Consider the following 15,371-nt stretch of genomic DNA (forward strand, 5'->3'; position numbering starts at 1 on the left):
TGTCAAAATGATCTGGTGGATGCACTCAGTCGAACACTATCGGACTTGTACAAATGGGAGCTCCACTAAGATGAGAGTTCTGCCTCTTCCACAAATAGCGTTGTCCCACATTAGACCTGCATGCCACCCAGAACAACAAGAAATAGCAGTGTTATGCCATCAGTGTTTGCCAAGGGTTCTAGGGCAATGCCTTTTTGATCAAATGTCTCAATGTCTTCGCGTACACCTTGCTGCTGTTTCCCTTGATTCTCACTGTCCTAAGGAAGCAAAGGCAGAACACTATGTGGATTCTCATAGTCCCAGCGTGGCCTCACCAGTACTAGTTCACAGGGCTCCTGAATCACCACTCCACACACCACTCCACACACACACACACACACACACTCAACTGTAGACCATGTCATATATAAACAAAATTACGGAGGAGCCAAGTCAGGGTTTAAGGCTCTCTTGGTTTTTATTAGCATTGCCCATTGAAGGGTGACTATGCCCGCCATATTGTGAAGCTTACGATGAGTGAGGAAGTTTCTGCCACGTCACTGTATAGAAGCTTGCAGTCTTGATTTCTGGAGACCATATCCAAGCTAGAGGAGGTTATGTGTTTTTTCCAGTAAATGAACTGCCATGGAAAATAACTCCCTAATCTTCCCTTTCTAGGTTTGATGAGGCAAGAGAGGAAACATATACTGGTGAAACTTGGCCCTCTAAATGATAATGGCACTAGTGGTATATCGATGTACCTAAACTGAGATCTGTAATCTTGGTACAACTCACATACAGGACAGCTGATACATGTAAACTGGCTACCATTCACCCCAAATATTCTAAGGCTGTTATAAGAATTAAGTTATACTGTGCTTAAATTTGTAGTTGTGACCACATATACCTTCACACCCTTTTTAGGATAGGATTGCCTATATTTATGGTGTTTCTATAGCATGACATTAATCAATGGAGCACTGCATAGGGTCAAAGGCAAGCGTACAGACAGTGAGTGATAGAGTTAGGTCGGTCTGAGGAGAGGAAGTGTACTGTTACTGTGCCCTGTTGCATTGGTCTTTAAAGAGGTACATCTTCAATTTCTCCTGAACTGGAACAGCGTTGGGGCGCACCTGATGGACGCAGGGATGTTGTTACAGATCCTGGGTGTGCAGATGGAGTGAGCTTGCAGCTTTGGTTTTCTTTTTTTATACTTCTCAGTCTCTTATGGTGTTCTTGCTGCAAGTGTGCAGAGAGCAAGTGGAGGTGGTAAGCTTGTCTGCAAAACAAGTGGGGGTGCTGTGATGGCTTTGTAAATGATGCAGCTGGTTTTAAAGACGGTGGAGGACAGCAAGGTGAGCTAATGGAGTTTCATCACAATGGGGATGATGTGATCATATTTCTTCAGGCCATGGATGAGACATGCTGTGGCGTGTAGAATGCCCTTAAGGGGGAGCCAGTGTGAAGTCTAGGAGTCCATGTTGCAAGGAGTTACCACCAACCAGATGTGAGTACGAAGGCTTGAGCAGCAGTTCTGAAATTGCTTTCTGGGACAAACAGTTCACATTTTTTTATTTTTTTTAGAGAGCTTGTTTGTTTTTTTGGCAATGTGTTTCTTCAGGTTCATGTCACTGAACCAAATGTGAACTATTTCTTGCTTGTTGTTCTTGGCAAGTAGCAAGAATTCTGTCATGGATAGAGCACCTGATAGAGACTTCTAATTGCAGATTCCTTACCTTTGAATTTCCCCAGGCGTCAGACTGGATCCGGAGATTTTTCTTCGAGCAGTACCTCTGCATGCCGTCAGGTGGTGTCGGTTGACTCCGCGGGCATTGTTGGCGTTGTGTTCACCGTAATGATGTCACGGTTGTATATAGGCGCCACCCGGGCGCGCTGATGTCAGTTCTTTTCTTTCCGCGCCAGCATAAGCGCAGATCCGGAGAGTGCTACCTCAGTCATTTTTTTACTACGATTACACTTTTGTCTAATTCTTTTTGACGAGGTCATGAATGCGTCAAGGGATGTCCTGCAAGACCGGTTTTAAGCCCTGCAACTCCTGTCACTGAACGATGTTGATGACTGATCTGCACCTCGTGTGTCTTTGGTGTCTGGAGCACGATCGCAACCCGAAGTCGTGTTCCGAGTGTCGGGCCATGAACTCGAAAGCTTTGAGGGAGCCATCCCTAAAGCTCATGGCGGCCTGACACTCAACCCCGCAGCACTCACGGTTTTGTTCGAGAGGAAAGTCTCGAGACCGGCCATGGAGTCACCACCACTCTTTGTCCTCTAAGTCATCTGGACATTCGGGTCACAAGAAGAAGAAGTCAAAGAAGGACGAAAGTTCTTCGACTTCTACCCGTCGCTCGGACGATGCGGTGCGGGAAGAGCGTCAACGCTCTAGGCCTCCGTCCTCGGAGCCTTCATCTGGGTCGGCCCTGCACTTCCCCGACTTATCGGGAGCCACCCCCTCTAGCTCAAAGAATTTTATGAGGCAATGCCCCTCATTTTTGGGGATGATGGGGGTGTTGGGGATATTTTTGGACCTGGAGGTGCCCATGTGGCCAAACTGGTTTTGGTTGGAATGATAGGAGGAGAACAAGTGAAGGACTTTGCCAGTGAATCCCATTAGATAATCCAGGGTGTTGATAAGGGTGGGATGGCAGCTGTGTCAAAGGCAGGTGAGAGGTCCAGCAATATCAGGAGGCGGGGGTCACATTTATCTATGGCCAGGAGGGCGTCATCTGCAATATGTAAGGTTCCAGTTCCATGCTGCGCATGATCTGAAACAAGATTTGTAGTCATTCAGGAGTTGGTTAGCATAGACGTGATTTGTGTTGAGCACAGACCGCTTTTTTGATGATCTTGCCGATAAAGCATAAGTGAGTGAGTGGGCAGGTAAATAGCAAAGTCATCAGGGTCTACTTCTTGAGGAGGGAAGAATCTATTTACTAAACCTTTGGAATATGTAAATATTTCATTAACTTTCCTTTCAGTGCACTGTATACTTGGTTATCTACCTATGCTTTAGCTCCAATTACTTCAGCTTACAGGAACCTGGATCATGCCTAAGGTTTTCTAACACAAATCTTGATGCTAGACATGAACGTTTACTATAACAGTGGGGTCATAGAGTAAAAGCCTTCGTAAACCATATGTTAATGGGAAAGAATAGTTTGTAAATATGAGCCTTGCAGCTTGCATTAGACTACCTTAGCACTGAAGAACGTGCTCTTGGCACAAATGGAAAGGTCACCGGTTGACCTTTGGAGGTTTATGTGTGACTTTTGAATTATTCACCATGAAGAGCACGTGGTCAGAACGTTACTTACCACTCACTGCTTGCTAGTTAGTGGCTTAATTTAATATAAGGAAATATCTTAGCATTTACTTTCGTAGGGGGAGTTTAAAATAGGTATAACCTACTTACATACATAACAATATCCTGCTTACACAAAAAGGCTCACGTGCTCTCCACAGTAATTATGTTTTTTAACAATGTTGGTTTTGAATTTATGTTGCAGCACGTGTTCAATATTAAGCTTTATATTTTCACTTTTATGCTTGTTTTCATGTAGTCTTTCACAAGAGTTTCAAACACTATTGTGCTTGCCACCATGATCATTGCTTTGGTAAGCGTGATGCTTTGAAAAAAATAACATAATGAATCATTTCTAATTATCTTTTTTTCACAGACTATCGGGAGAGGAAAGATTTTGCTTTTCCAGGCAAAGGTGAGATTTTGAATACACTCTGGGTTTTTTTTACCAACAAAAACATTGTCAAGCTGTTATTTTTGTTAGTGGTTAAGTTACCTGAAGTCTGTGTCTTCGCTCAAAGTTGTGTATTTATTTTCCAATCCTCACTTTCCTTACATACAGACTTTAGAAGCCTCTAGCAAATTACCAGATTAAATTCAGGATGGATAGGTGCAGAAGCAATTCTTTATGTATTGCGTTCTGTTATACATCGTCATTCACTTGACGCAGCGTTCTCCGTTCACTCCTCACCTTAACCTCTCCTCTGGCCCAACCTCTTTCCTCCATAGCAGAACCCATATTCCTATTCACCTTCTATACATGGGCAAAAAATCAATGCTTAATTCGTGACTGTTGTTTCCGGTGCCGAGCACTGGCACTTAATTTTGAGGGCCGGCACTTATTTTTCTGCCTCAATCATTTACTGCGAGCAAAAGACACATATGGGAAAGACGGAGGATGAGAAAAACGAAAAAGCGTCACAAAGGGGAAAGCAGAAAGCTGCAAGAGTGAGCTGAAAGGGCAGGGATTGGCTTTAAATGGACTGAAAAAGCCCAAGATGACTTCAGGATTACTCTGCCTCAGCGTTCTGTGTTCGCACATTTTACTGCAGCAGACGCGTGTTCAAGAGGAAGGCTTTGGGCATGGCACGTTTTTATTTACAAATTAAACATCCAAAAAAGACATCTTGAATCAAGTGTACTCGATAAACATTATTGTTTATTTTCACAACTATCTGATTCATCTTCAAACCGTGATGCCTTAAGTCTCATATCCCTTGCAAAAGGTCTTTGCTGAGAATGTCCTGGCTCAGTGAATTAACAGACATCTCGTGTCAAGTTGAAAGCTCACAAAACCGAAGTCCCACCAAATGCGTGGCTGTACTGTCTACCACCCACTCGCTCGTGCTCCTTCTGTCATCCCGTGCTCATCGTGGCTCTTAAAATAATACTTTGACGTTACCGTGACAGTGACCTAAGTATGTCGTCACAAAGCAGTCTTTTTGCACTGCCTTCCCTACGTCTCATCAACATGATAGAGACAGACCTCACTCCCCTACATGCCCTCAGCAGTTCCATTACTCAACAGCCACAAAAACTAAGAGTTTCTAATTTGATAAGAAAAGCTCAAAAATTCCAAAATGAAGCTATATACTGAGGTAAGGATGGGAGAATCCTAACATACTGAAGGGCGAATTAAATGGAGCACCCATTACACTAACTTGCATTTACACCCCAAATGACCATAGAGATCATTTTTGGAAATATCTTGTCTAACAACATGGAATGTCTGTTGATAATGGGAGATGATTTTAATGTTGTAGGAACCGGCTCAGAACCACAGACCTTCTCACATAGCAGCAGCCCACTAACTTTACTGCTAATAATCTCCGTGACAACCTGTTTTTTCTCATATGTGAGATCCTGTTTTGATCTGAAAGAAACGTTTTTATGGATGTTGCATGCATCATAAACACAACGTTTCTCTGCAAAATGTCTGGAATAGACTCTCACACATTTACCCACATTAAAAATAAATTACACTTTTTATTTCAATGTGCCCAGATCGTTCTCCATACTTGATTTATTCTATACACAAAGGCCTTATTTAATACAATCTTGTTCAGTCGAGGCACAGATATTATCAGATTTTTACCAGTAACAATCTTGCATGAATTGACTTAGGAAAAATCCTTCCCACACAGGAAAAGGAGAATGAACCACTGTTTTCTGGACCCGATTCTGAAGGAAGAAATACACCGAGCTTTAAAATATTATCTAACGAAAAACCATGAGTAGACATCTTCCCTGTCAACAAGAAGGGGCACTCCAAAAGCAGTAAAACGGGAGGATTGGTCCTCCACACAGCTAATTTCTTTAGGAGAAATAAAACAAAAACTGACTTAGAACAACAAATAGTCTGATTGAAAGTCGAACATGAAAGCCTTTTCTCACTTAAAACATATAAGGGACTGCTACACCCTAGAGGCAAACTTGAAAAGATTTTATTAGGGGAGATTGCCTTAAAATGCTCACTACAAAACAACTATATTATGAAGAAAGCTAAAAGGCTGACAGCATCCTGGCCCTCAATAATAGAGCCATGCAGAATCTGGAAAAAAGTGTTGAGCACGAAATATTCTTGAGAATACTTTCGATTCCACAAATTTTCCTTAAAGGCAAATGTATGTTTTCAGCCACTTGTTGATGGTTGTGCAGCATTAGTAATGCATCTTGTTTATGTGGATCCATTGAGTGTGTTGAGGAGTATGTCATGCGAGAAGCTATCTGAAAATGTTATTGCACGTTGGAAAACATGTGTACTGTTCGTATGACAAGTCATTAAAACCGTGAGAGGGGTGCTCTTTGGTATGTTTTAGCACTGACTGTGCCCCAGTAGGAAATCGTCCCAGCATATTGGTCAGACTGAAGACATGTAAAAAATGTACCTTTACTTTATTCATATGTACCTTGTTCGAGTTGTCAGAGCTTTATAGCCACTCTCTCCCCCCCCACAACCGCAATTCCTGGCCCTATAGGTAAACTGCAGTTCAGCAGCATTCTCTACTGTCATGCCACTTCAGGTAATCCCATCCTTTTACTGATTTGCTTTTTCAGGCTTATTTTGTCTAGTCAAGTTGCAACTTAGAAGTTGATGACATTAAAGCCATTTGAGGCATATGTCTTCATTGCCATACTGACCGTGTGGGTCAAGACCATCTGCTCAGTTGTCACTACAAGGGAAAAGCGAATTCCCACTGTTCTTGTGCTCACTATTACAGGCTGAAAGTAGGGAAGATGCAGATTTGAGGCCTCAGGTACTGTCTATGAGAGTCAGAATATGAAAGTAACTACACAGAAAGCTAATCTGATCTCGATTATCATTCATAGTCAATTGTAGGAAAGAGATTTGAACTTCAACCTTGGTATCAAGTGAGCTTCGTCCTTGACTCTTGCTTTTAATTTGGGTCCCCCCTTTCCTTTCTGGGAAAACCTTCCTTTGTGCCATATTTGTAACACCGTAGATATGATGACTTCTGAACAAAGAAAGTTTGGCCTTCACATCTTTCATGGAGTTTTCTATTTAATTTGAAGAGCATTTTTCTTACTACACACATTGGTCTTTTAGATTTTACTTAGTTTTTTAATCTTCTTACAATTAAAATATATTTACATTTGAAAATTTCTCTAGGTTTATTGATAAGGGAATGAAGATAATGGCTGAAGTAGAAGCGTATTAACTTAATGCAAGTTATTTTTATTAATCTAATACATTGCCACTAACATGTCCATCCACTTAACCTTGCCATGTGTAATACGCCAATGGCCAATAAGGTGATGTTGCACCTTGTGGACTTGGATTTAACAGGTTGCACACTGTGGATTTAGACTATCAAGATAAATTAGGATTAATCAAGTACATTTATTGGTACATGTTTGGGATGCCCACATATTGCCCATCACCAATTGATGGATTTACAACCAGAGTGAATATGTATGAAATCATGATATTGACTAGATGATGAAGACTGCTAGTGATTGATGAGTGTTTAATTCCTTCTGTTCATTGATATAGGGTGACAAACCTCGTCTTTCTGTTTCGGGTGCAAACGTAACACTGCAGTGCCCTTCATCTTTATAGAACTGGTAGAAAAGATTGATATTCCAAAATGTACACATTTTCTGTATTTTGTATACATTGCCCCTAAAATTGGCCTAGTTGTGTGTATTATGCTTTGACTGTAACTGCAGCTGATTCATTCATTTTTTCTTTTTTTGTTAACAATTTCAGGAAGAATTTAGCGGCTATGACTTTGAGAACCGATTACATGTTCGCATCCACACAGCTTTAGCCTCTCTGATGGAAGTAGTCCCTCAGTGACAAACAGGAAGTCTACACTTGGCCTCCCACAAATGCTTCTGCACTTTACAAATGAAAAGGAGAACAAACATCGTCAAAGGAAAAGAGGGTTTGAATCGGGGCGTGGGACAAAGGCTCAACTCTTATTGTAAAAATCTTTGCCAGAGACACATTCAGAACTTTCGAACAAGACTGAAGTACTTACGGACTTTCGCTCCACATTTTTTTGTCTTCAAAACTGCAACAAAACAACATTTGTAATACGAGTTCTCAAACGAAAAGTAGGGTTTAAGTGACCTTGTGTAGTAACTTAATTTGAATCTATTTTTTAAATGCGGAGGGGAAAGTTAGCTGTCTGGGCATTTGTGAATTTTAGCCAGGAATAAGCACACATCTAGCTATATGTTTACATCATTCAAAATTCATGTCAGTGGTATTGTTCCTCCACATTTGAAAGGAGGGTGGGGTGGCAATATGAGGCATGTTCTTCGACCTGTAATAGTTTTTAGTTGTTAGCAGAATGCTAATCTCCAATATGTGACAAAACAAAAATGACCAAATTTAACATTAATAGTTTCGTACAGGTAGTAGAAATGTAGTTGTAATACTCAAATAGTGCGTTCATACCCACTGAATTACGTAAAAAGAAAGGAGTTTATATACTTGGATTCAGGGATTTTTCCTGTACATATTATTCTGTGGGGACTATCAGTGGGTCCCAAATATTTATAGTTTACATGTGTCCGGACTATATTTATTTTATTATCTTATGGGATATTTGTTACTTTTTTATGAGAGGATGGTGTTTATTTGTGCTTTCAATGTTAGAAAGGAGCAGAGGTCCTGCTCGGAGCAGGGGTGTTTCTAGGCGTATTTCCACTCAGGTTATTAATCGTGTGAGAAACAGCAGCCAAATTTCAAATGTTTATTTTAAAAACCAACAATTAAATATATTTTATAATACCACCTCACAAAAAAATGCATAATTTAAACTGGTGTTTTCCTGAAACATTCTAATACCTCACTTCGAACGAGACTTTGGTTAGGACTATATAACTCAAAAAAAAAGTCCAACCAAATTTGTGATTAATTAATGTGTTACAAATCAGTCGTTATAGGTGTATTTCTCTTCACATGCATTGATTTGATTGTTGCAGTGTATTGTGTTAGGTATAGACTTTTAATTAGATTGAGCTGACTTTAGTAATGTGTCATATTGTTGGGCGATGTTGAGGCTAAATGGGAGTAAATCCAGTAAGGTTATGCATTTCCTAGAACGTGCAAAGTAAGTTAAACCCCCTGATATCCTAACCCATCAATATTATTCCATCTTGTTTCCTGTTAATTGATTGAACTGTAGTGCTTTGGCGAAGTTTCTGAGTAATTTGGTCTGGCTGTCTCTCTTGTTTGTTGTGCATGGAGGACCTGCTGGTTGATCATAGAGGCCTCTCCCGCTGTCCACATGGTTTGTATTGACTTTTTATTTTTATCATCAGCAATTTCTGAGTTTCTCAAGCTTTTAAAGAAAACCTTCATGGGCCTTTGTTGACCTTTTCTATCCTTAATCTGAAAAAGCAGTGGGAACTATATACAACAAAAATAAGCAAAATTATTACTTCCATCTGTTACTTAGAGGAATTTGCTAAACTGCATAGGAAATACATTGTGGACGAAGCAGCGGGAATGCTTCCATTGGTAAAACTCATTATTTTCCCACTTGTCTACAACTTCTGTTAGTTACCTGTCTTCCCAGTGATTTCAATACGTGGATAAAGAGGTGGGATTAAACATTTGTTAGCACATAATAAAGGCACATTATATGCAAATGTCTTCTTGCCAAGACAGTAGCTAGGTAGAATTCAGTTACATTCAGATAACCACTTTGATGGTATGTTCATCATATTAATTTGTTTCAGTCAGATTGGATCTAGAATAATTGATTTGGGCTTGTCTAAGATATGCTAACGGTTTGTGATTAATGTAGGGATAGGCCTAGTATGGTATAGTTGTTTGTATTTTAAAAAATTGCCATCTTCCCTTTTGCGCTTTATGGCCTACATCGCTGGTTTGAACTTCTATTTATTGGTGAGCTCTGGTCCAAGCTATTTTATAAGACTGATACGTGTTTAACTACCCTGTTAAAAAAGCAGAGGAAGAGTCTGAAAAGCATCAGAACATACCTGCCTCTTAATAGCAGACTACATTTGAGTGAGCTCTTCCATGTGTCACGATCAGCCAGGTCATGTGACCAAGAACCTTATTCGTGTATCCTAATTCCCCTCAGTATCTTTTAATTACATTATTTCTGAAGGGGATGGTGCCTGTACTCTTAAAATAGGTTTTAGCTTGGAGGTTTGCTTTTGTATGCAGCGATGGGACTAGATGTCCAAATGAGGCAACTTTGTTTGGTTGTGGCAGTGGAGGGTGGTTTTACATTAGACCATGCCGGTGATGAGAACAATTTGAACAGTAGTTTGTAATGTTATCTGATTTAAAAAAAAAAACATACTCGGAGGCGTGGTTTAATAGCAATAATACAATGCAGCATACTACGTAGAATTAAATGCTTTTCTATTACCGGGTCAAGTATATTTTATTTTTGGTTAATTATGACAAAGTTTTATTGTAAAATTATTTTAGGAGTAGAATTTCTAAATGTTGCCCAAAAAGGCAAAACTTCAGAATATTTATTGTGATGTATACTACATGTCAAAAACAACTTGCACTTTTATATTTCTGCTGAAAAATAAAAGGAAACTGAGACTCGTTTTATTTGCTCTCCATTTGCCTTGTCAGTGCCTGTACAGCGCATGCGTTATAGCTGGAACAGAAGATAAGAATTCTCTGGTTTTGTTCTGACTGTTTGGGCAGAACATAAAAGAGTACTAAAATAATAATTGTAAGTAACATCATATATTACCTGCAACTTTCAGCTGTTGACTAAATGTTTTATGTAGCTATCCCAACTAAATTCAGATTTTTGAAGTCGGTGCCTTGACTAGTGTTTTACAATAAAAATAAATTTCAGGTACTTTACGTTTGGGACAAAGGGGGGCCGGAAACATTCAGGTGGTATGATTGATCGATCGCTCAATATGATAAAACCAACCTCCCCCCACAAACGCAACCCCCAGAAGCAGCGCAATCTTCAAACAACTCCTTGTACATGCTGATATTTCAGGGCATATTTATGAGAGGCCTGCGCTGCTGCAGCGTCACGTTTTTTAACACTCCGGCGGCGCAAGCCTCTCAACCATGTCTGTGAAGCCGCGCGGTGCTACTTTGCGTGGCTTTTCTTGGCCTCATAGAGTAAGACAAAGCAGCCCAAGAGGCTGCTTTGCCTTACTGTTCGCTTGGATGGCGTTCCATGGGCGTTGCAGTGGGGTTTCCCATGCAAATCCCGTAAACTTTGACACTGCACTAGAGTTACTTAGTCACGTACACCTGGGGCAGCGACAAAATCTTACACCTCCACAGAGCAGGTGTAACGAGGAGAAATATTTTCATTTCTTCTATTTTTTCCTCTTTCCATATGTGCTGCATTCTGCAGGAATACAGGGAAACTACTCTCAAGATTGTTTTTGTGCAGGAAAGTGCCCCTTCCTGCACAAAAACAATCCTGCATGCAACGCGGGCACCCTTGCACCATGGTGCAACGGTGCCTGCATTGGCGCTAGGCAGGTAATTGTGCACCACTACAGGGGGAAAGGGCAATAATGCACCATATTTCATAAATATGGTGTATTCTTGCCCTTTTACATTGGCGCAGGGCTGCGCAGCAAGAAGATTTGCGGCACTGCCCTATGCGAATTCCCTATTTAGTTTATAAATAGTACAGTGTTGGTGAGAGCAGAACATGTCTACATAAGACGTTGAATGCTGCCCTGTGCAACTACCAGGTTCTCTTTCATAAACCTTTATGTCAATTATTTTGTACTTTTGAAGATGTCAGTTGTCAGAAACCAAGGGATACTGACATGAGGAAAAGTAATATAGATCTTTAAAATGGCACTATTAAAAATAATGGAATGGACAGTATCATCTGAGTTAGACAATACTTGTTTAAAGTTTAATGGTTCGGATTTAGTGTAAATTTTCTTCTTCATACAGGCCTTCCATATTATTGCAAATATAAGGTTATTACCTGTCTTGTTATTGTAGAAGTAAGAGGGGCAGCAAATGGTGTAGAGCTGAGATTGTATTAGATAGCTTTGCATTAGTGGATTTCTATAGTGCTTCATACCCCTATTGAGGTTTGTAATCGCTACAGTTTTCATCAGTTCCAGGACACGTGCAGGGTGTGTGGTTGGAAGGATGTTGGAAGTAGTGAGTATCACGTGGGAGATGTTGTTCGAGGTCGTTGAGGTTCACAAATCTGCTGCTACACTTGGTGCAGCATAAGGCACAAGCGCATACACATGGAGTGCTACGAGAGTGTGAGAGGAGTTGTACTTGCCCTTAACTTTGCTGCACTAAGTTGAGTAGTATATACGCTGTAGCAGACTCCTTCCCTTAACCATTGCACTTCAGAAGTCTTGCAGGTTTACCTACAAGCCAACAGGCCCTATTCATCCAGGCACCCAGTATTTGGAACAACATCCCCGTACCCATGAGGACCATCTTAGCCGTGCTTCGATGATGGAAAAAGCTGGAGGGTCCCTTCTTGAAAGAACACTACATCATAATGCAGTAACAGTCTGCTTCTGCTCACAGAAGCCAGGTACCTATTTTCACAGTATACAGATAACATACATATACATGCATACTACTACCATAGACTGAGCAAAATAAATGTTTTTTTAAATTGTATTTATTAAGTTTAAAAAGAAATACAAGGCAGCATACAGCACGCTCCCCAAACACAATTGTATTCAACTTAAGCAGTATGACAATAAGAGGGACACCTCCTTCATACTCCTATTAGTGGTCCCACCACATATCCCTTATCTTATGGTACTAATTCATTCAGCCCCATGATCTATACATCTTATTTCTCCCCCTTGGCACAGTAATCCATCCCCTGAAACCAGTATTTTGGGGGAGGGATGGGAGGTGCTCCGAGCAGCAGTGTTGGGCAGTATCTCTGATAGCCACCCGAAACGCAAGGCAGCAATATCCTGATGGTCTTGGGCCCTCTCTACTTATCCATCAGCCCCAATAACGATCTCTTGCGATACAGTTCAATCTGCCAGCCCACTATCTGAGAAAGAGTACCATGTTTACATGACCAGTACCCCTGGATAACCATACATTCCCATACAGTATGATAAAATGTGTCCATGGCTGGACCGCACCTTAAACAGATTGGGTCCATTCCGGGTTTCATTTAACTTAGCCGTAACGGACTGTAGTAGGCCCTGTAGAAATACTTTAGTTGAATGAGCTGTATGCACATTAACACTCCTAGTATCTTTGGCGGCATCTCACCCTCATCCTGTGCCCATCTTTCCCTTAATCGTAAAAGGGTCACTAAGTGATATTCGTTAATGTGACGTCTATCATAGAAATGCTTTTATCAACCAAGTGGTCCTGTGTGACCATGGACTTTATTGTGTTTGTGTTATGGTTAGGTAAGGCAGTGAGTTCCCCAGCGTGAACCTCTGCAGCGTGTTGCAACTGTAAATATCAGTAAAATTGTGTCTTTTGCAACTCGTATGTCTGCTTGCAATACTCACATAAGTGTATGTGATCCTTGTCCCAAACATTACCTAGGTGTGAGATACCAATCATGTCCCACGCCCGCAAACCAGTCAAGTGTACCGTGTGTTTAAGCCAGGAACCATACCATAATGGGGTCTGCACCTTCAGCACCCTCTCCCATCCAATGCAGCAAAGGGCAGCCCACCCGCACTTCAACATCGTCCCCTTAACCGGGCCCATATTATAGGTGGAGATGCCCTGGTCATCAATTTATTCTAACTCTGACCCACAACGAGGATCATCAGGATCAGCATACAGCCAAATATTAATCGGCAGGACCTGAGAGGCCCTGTACTATAGCCTCACATCACCAAACCCGAGGCCACCAGTCCTGGGTTGCTTTCCAGCCTGGTTAAACGTCAAAATCACAGATTAAAGAGACAGCATGGAGTCACCCAGGATAGCGTAAGGATAGTTCTGCAGCACGCACAATAAACAGGGCAGGGGTATCATTTCAAACAATGCTTCTCTATCCACTATGGATAGAGGCAACAACCCCATACCTTTATCTCCCTCTTGTCCTGCTCGCACAATGTAATGATGTTTATTTCCCAGGCCCAGTGTTCACTCTGTGAGATTTGTATGCACAGATACTTAAAACGGTCCGTAGACAATTGCAGTACGGCTGATGCAGCCACAGTCCCCAACCACAAGCATAAACCTTGATTTACTCCAATTAATGGAGTCTGGATATCTCTCCCTGAGTTTATAACATCTGCATAAGCTGAAGAACTGATGTCCGTGACCTTGAGCATACAGAAGGATATTGTCAGCATATAATGAGCTCCAGTGTTCTCTGAAAGTTCCCCAAGTTAAACCCACTCATCTGGGGATCTGTATGGACCCCCTCTGCCAAGAGCTAGATTGGCAGGGAAAATACAAGAGGAGATAGCCCTGTCTCATCCCCCTTTGTATAGCGAATGCGGAGGACATGGACCCCTTTAATCTAATCTCTGGCCAGGGGTCCGCATATAAGATTTGTATATAGCAGCAATATACCGGTCCATAACTCATGGACTCCAACAGTCAGAGCATAGAGGCCCAAATGGACAGAGCTGAAAGCCTTCTTGAAGTCAATTGATATTAAGGCCCGATCTGTCTCTGCGTGGCGCCACTGGATCAGGCTAAGGCTATATTCAGTGGCTGCCATCAGTGAGTCATCCCGTGGCCCAGCATGAATTGTTCTGATCATAATGGATCAAGGTGCAAATTTTGTCAGCCAATCTCCTTGCCAGTACTTTACCCAGTATCTTAGTTTGTAAATGGATTAAGTATATGGGATGATGTGAAGCGCAATCTGTGGGTGACTTACTTTGCTTTAATTGAGGCACCCTTGCAGTCGGTGGACAACCTCCCCACCCTCTATATTGGATATTAAGTTGCACCAGGGCTAGAGGTAGGCATTGTTATCATAATGTAAACTAGCAGCGGACATGAAGAAATAGTCAAACATAGTGAATGAGCTGTGTGCTGCTAAACATTGTGTAAATACTGCGCATCTCACATGTGTCACATGCCCCACGTCCATTATTCCCTGTCACCACACCCAGTCAACCAGTACATGCAATTTGCATGGACTGGCAGTACCTCTAGTATCCCAGGCAGGATCCTCGAGGGAGCTGAAGTCCCCGCCCACTGGTAACTGAAGGAGCAGTGTGGTGAGCTCCTGCTTGCTATGGCTATTAAGGTAGGCAACACATAAATTGACACAAATATCCATTTAGTCTCACCTGCTACCGTCAACAACAGTACATATCCCCCCTGTGTCTGTGTTAGTCCTAGTGGTCTGTAGTGGGAAGTGCCTGAACACAAACACCGTTCCACGAAAATTGGTAGTGTATTCTGAATGATAGGCCCTGGTGTAACTATTGCTAATTAGGATGGCACAGCTGTTGCCAAAGAGGTGCATTTCCTGTAATAAGATAACCTGCAGAGAATGGCCTTAACAATACTAGAATACAGCACTCCATTTAATGTTATTATTCAGCCTTTTCACATTCCACAATATCAGCCTGAAGATGCAGGTTGAGACTGCCATTGTGAACCTTTACCTTCATTTCATACATTCGGTCTGGT

General features: G+C 41.5%; 1 protein-coding gene across 3 annotated transcripts in view; it reads left to right on the forward strand.

Moving 5' to 3' along the window:
- Positions 1 to 10,367, forward strand: part of TTC39C (tetratricopeptide repeat domain 39C) — a 449,102-nt gene extending 438,735 nt beyond the window's left edge. For all 3 annotated transcript variants that reach the window (XM_069220027.1, XM_069220029.1, XM_069220030.1), the window contains 2 exons: positions 3,672 to 3,710; positions 7,527 to 10,367. In XM_069220027.1, coding sequence (XP_069076128.1) covers positions 3,672 to 3,710; positions 7,527 to 7,616 — 129 coding nt within the window. In that variant the 3' untranslated portion in view covers positions 7,617 to 10,367. The remainder of the gene's footprint in view (positions 1 to 3,671; positions 3,711 to 7,526) is intronic.
- The last annotated feature ends 5,004 nt before the right edge of the window (positions 10,368 to 15,371 follow it).

The sequence above is a fragment of the Pleurodeles waltl genome, chromosome 2_2 (assembly GCF_031143425.1).
Source record: "Pleurodeles waltl isolate 20211129_DDA chromosome 2_2, aPleWal1.hap1.20221129, whole genome shotgun sequence".
NCBI lineage: Eukaryota > Metazoa > Chordata > Amphibia > Caudata > Salamandridae > Pleurodeles > Pleurodeles waltl.